General features: G+C 34.8%; 1 protein-coding gene across 1 annotated transcript; it reads right to left on the bottom strand.

The window, feature by feature from the left end:
- Positions 1-2: 2 nt before the first annotated feature.
- Positions 3-1,395, bottom strand: LOC135803104 (lipase 3-like). Its single transcript, XM_065316724.1, has 4 exons — positions 1,291-1,395; positions 509-1,225; positions 238-447; positions 3-174 (listed from the first exon to the last, which is right to left on the bottom strand). The coding sequence occupies exons 1-4, from the start codon at positions 1,387-1,389 to the stop codon at positions 22-24; spliced, it is 1,179 nt and encodes a 392-aa protein (XP_065172796.1). The 5' UTR covers positions 1,390-1,395; the 3' UTR covers positions 3-21.
- Between the last annotated feature and the right edge of the window lie 27 nt (positions 1,396-1,422).

Below are 1,422 nucleotides of genomic sequence, written 5' to 3'. Positions count from 1 at the left end.
TGTTTAATTAATTATTGACTTTTATTTATATTCAACAATAAGTTCAATAGCGTCATTGAAAACCAATTCAACAACATCAATGGCCCACTGAAAATCAATATGGTTCATGGCCTTTAAAGAATTCAGACGTCTACGGACGCAGTTCTGCATAGTGTCCGCAAGATGTTCCACATCCTTATATAAATTGAAAAAAAACTCAACATTAGTAAAAATATGATTAAATTTATTGCAATTTACCTTCTCAGAAGAAAGCCAATCGTTTTCACCATAGTAAAGTGCAACTGGTGCTGAAATCAAAGAAAGATCATATGCTTCCGGTAAATCTGCTGATTTTCCATCGTTGTATCGACGCATAACTCCATCCCCATTTATAATTTGCAGATAGTGGGTCAATTGACCAACAGACACACCTCCAGGAGCATTAGAAGTAATTACCGGAATAAATGCCTGTTAAAAAGTATATTTAAAACAAAAAAACAACAAAAATTACGTTTTAATATAAACTTACACCATCTAGTTGTTCCCTATCATACCCAGCAATAGCAAACAACAAAATTTTACAAAGCTCTTGAGTGGGTTTACCATCATCACAAAGTTCTTCACCTAAAACCTCAAAAATCTTCCCATACCTCAAAAGTTCATGCATCTTCCATGCTTTAAGAGCAAATTCAATAACACCTTCAAACTTGGCAGCAAGTTTAATAATAGGGTTTTTAAAATTATGCATTTCTGCAACTGGAGCCAAAGCAGTCATCAGTTTAATCTTAGCATTATACTCCGGCCGAGAGGAAGCCATAGCAAAGAAAACAGTAGTTCCCTGTGAAAAACCCACATATTGAGTTTGTTCAGCCCCAGTTATCTCCAAAATGTAATCAATCATTGCAGGTAAGTCATAGTAACCAATTTCATGCCATGTAAAATTAAAGAATTCAACTGCGTCTTGATCAGGATCAAGAGTGACATGTTTACGGCTAGATGTCGTACCACGTGCGTTGCCAAGAAAAACATCAAATCCAAGATCAACCAGTTTGAAGGCTAAACTATGAGTACCAGTATTAACCCAGTCAGCAGAAGATGACAGAAGACCATGCATTAAAAGTACAGGAGGACGATTGGTTCCTGTTTCACCACGAGGAATAATACGTTGAAGTTCCAAAATGTATCCGTCGTCAGTAGTTACCGGATGCAATTCGTAATCGTAGCCATATTTATTGATAATTTCATACTTTAAATAAATAAATCAATAAATATACATAGTTTTATTATTTTTATTTTTTATTAAATACTTACAACGTTAAGTCCGACATCTTCATTGGTAGCAGCTAATGTAGACCACACACAAAACGCAATAATTTTCACAAACAAAATAGTTCTCGTTGTTGACGCCATTTTGATGTGTACAAAGTGAATTACCTACTGAAT

This window comes from Atheta coriaria, unplaced genomic scaffold (assembly GCF_025399875.1).
Source record: "Atheta coriaria isolate IRGN ID8LTWV9N9 unplaced genomic scaffold, Caltech_Dcor_3.1 scaffold2479_size1422, whole genome shotgun sequence".
In the NCBI taxonomy this organism is placed as follows: domain Eukaryota; kingdom Metazoa; phylum Arthropoda; class Insecta; order Coleoptera; family Staphylinidae; genus Dalotia; species Dalotia coriaria.
The sequence above is the reverse complement of the archived record's forward strand: the minus strand, read 5'-3'. Positions and strand labels throughout refer to the sequence as shown.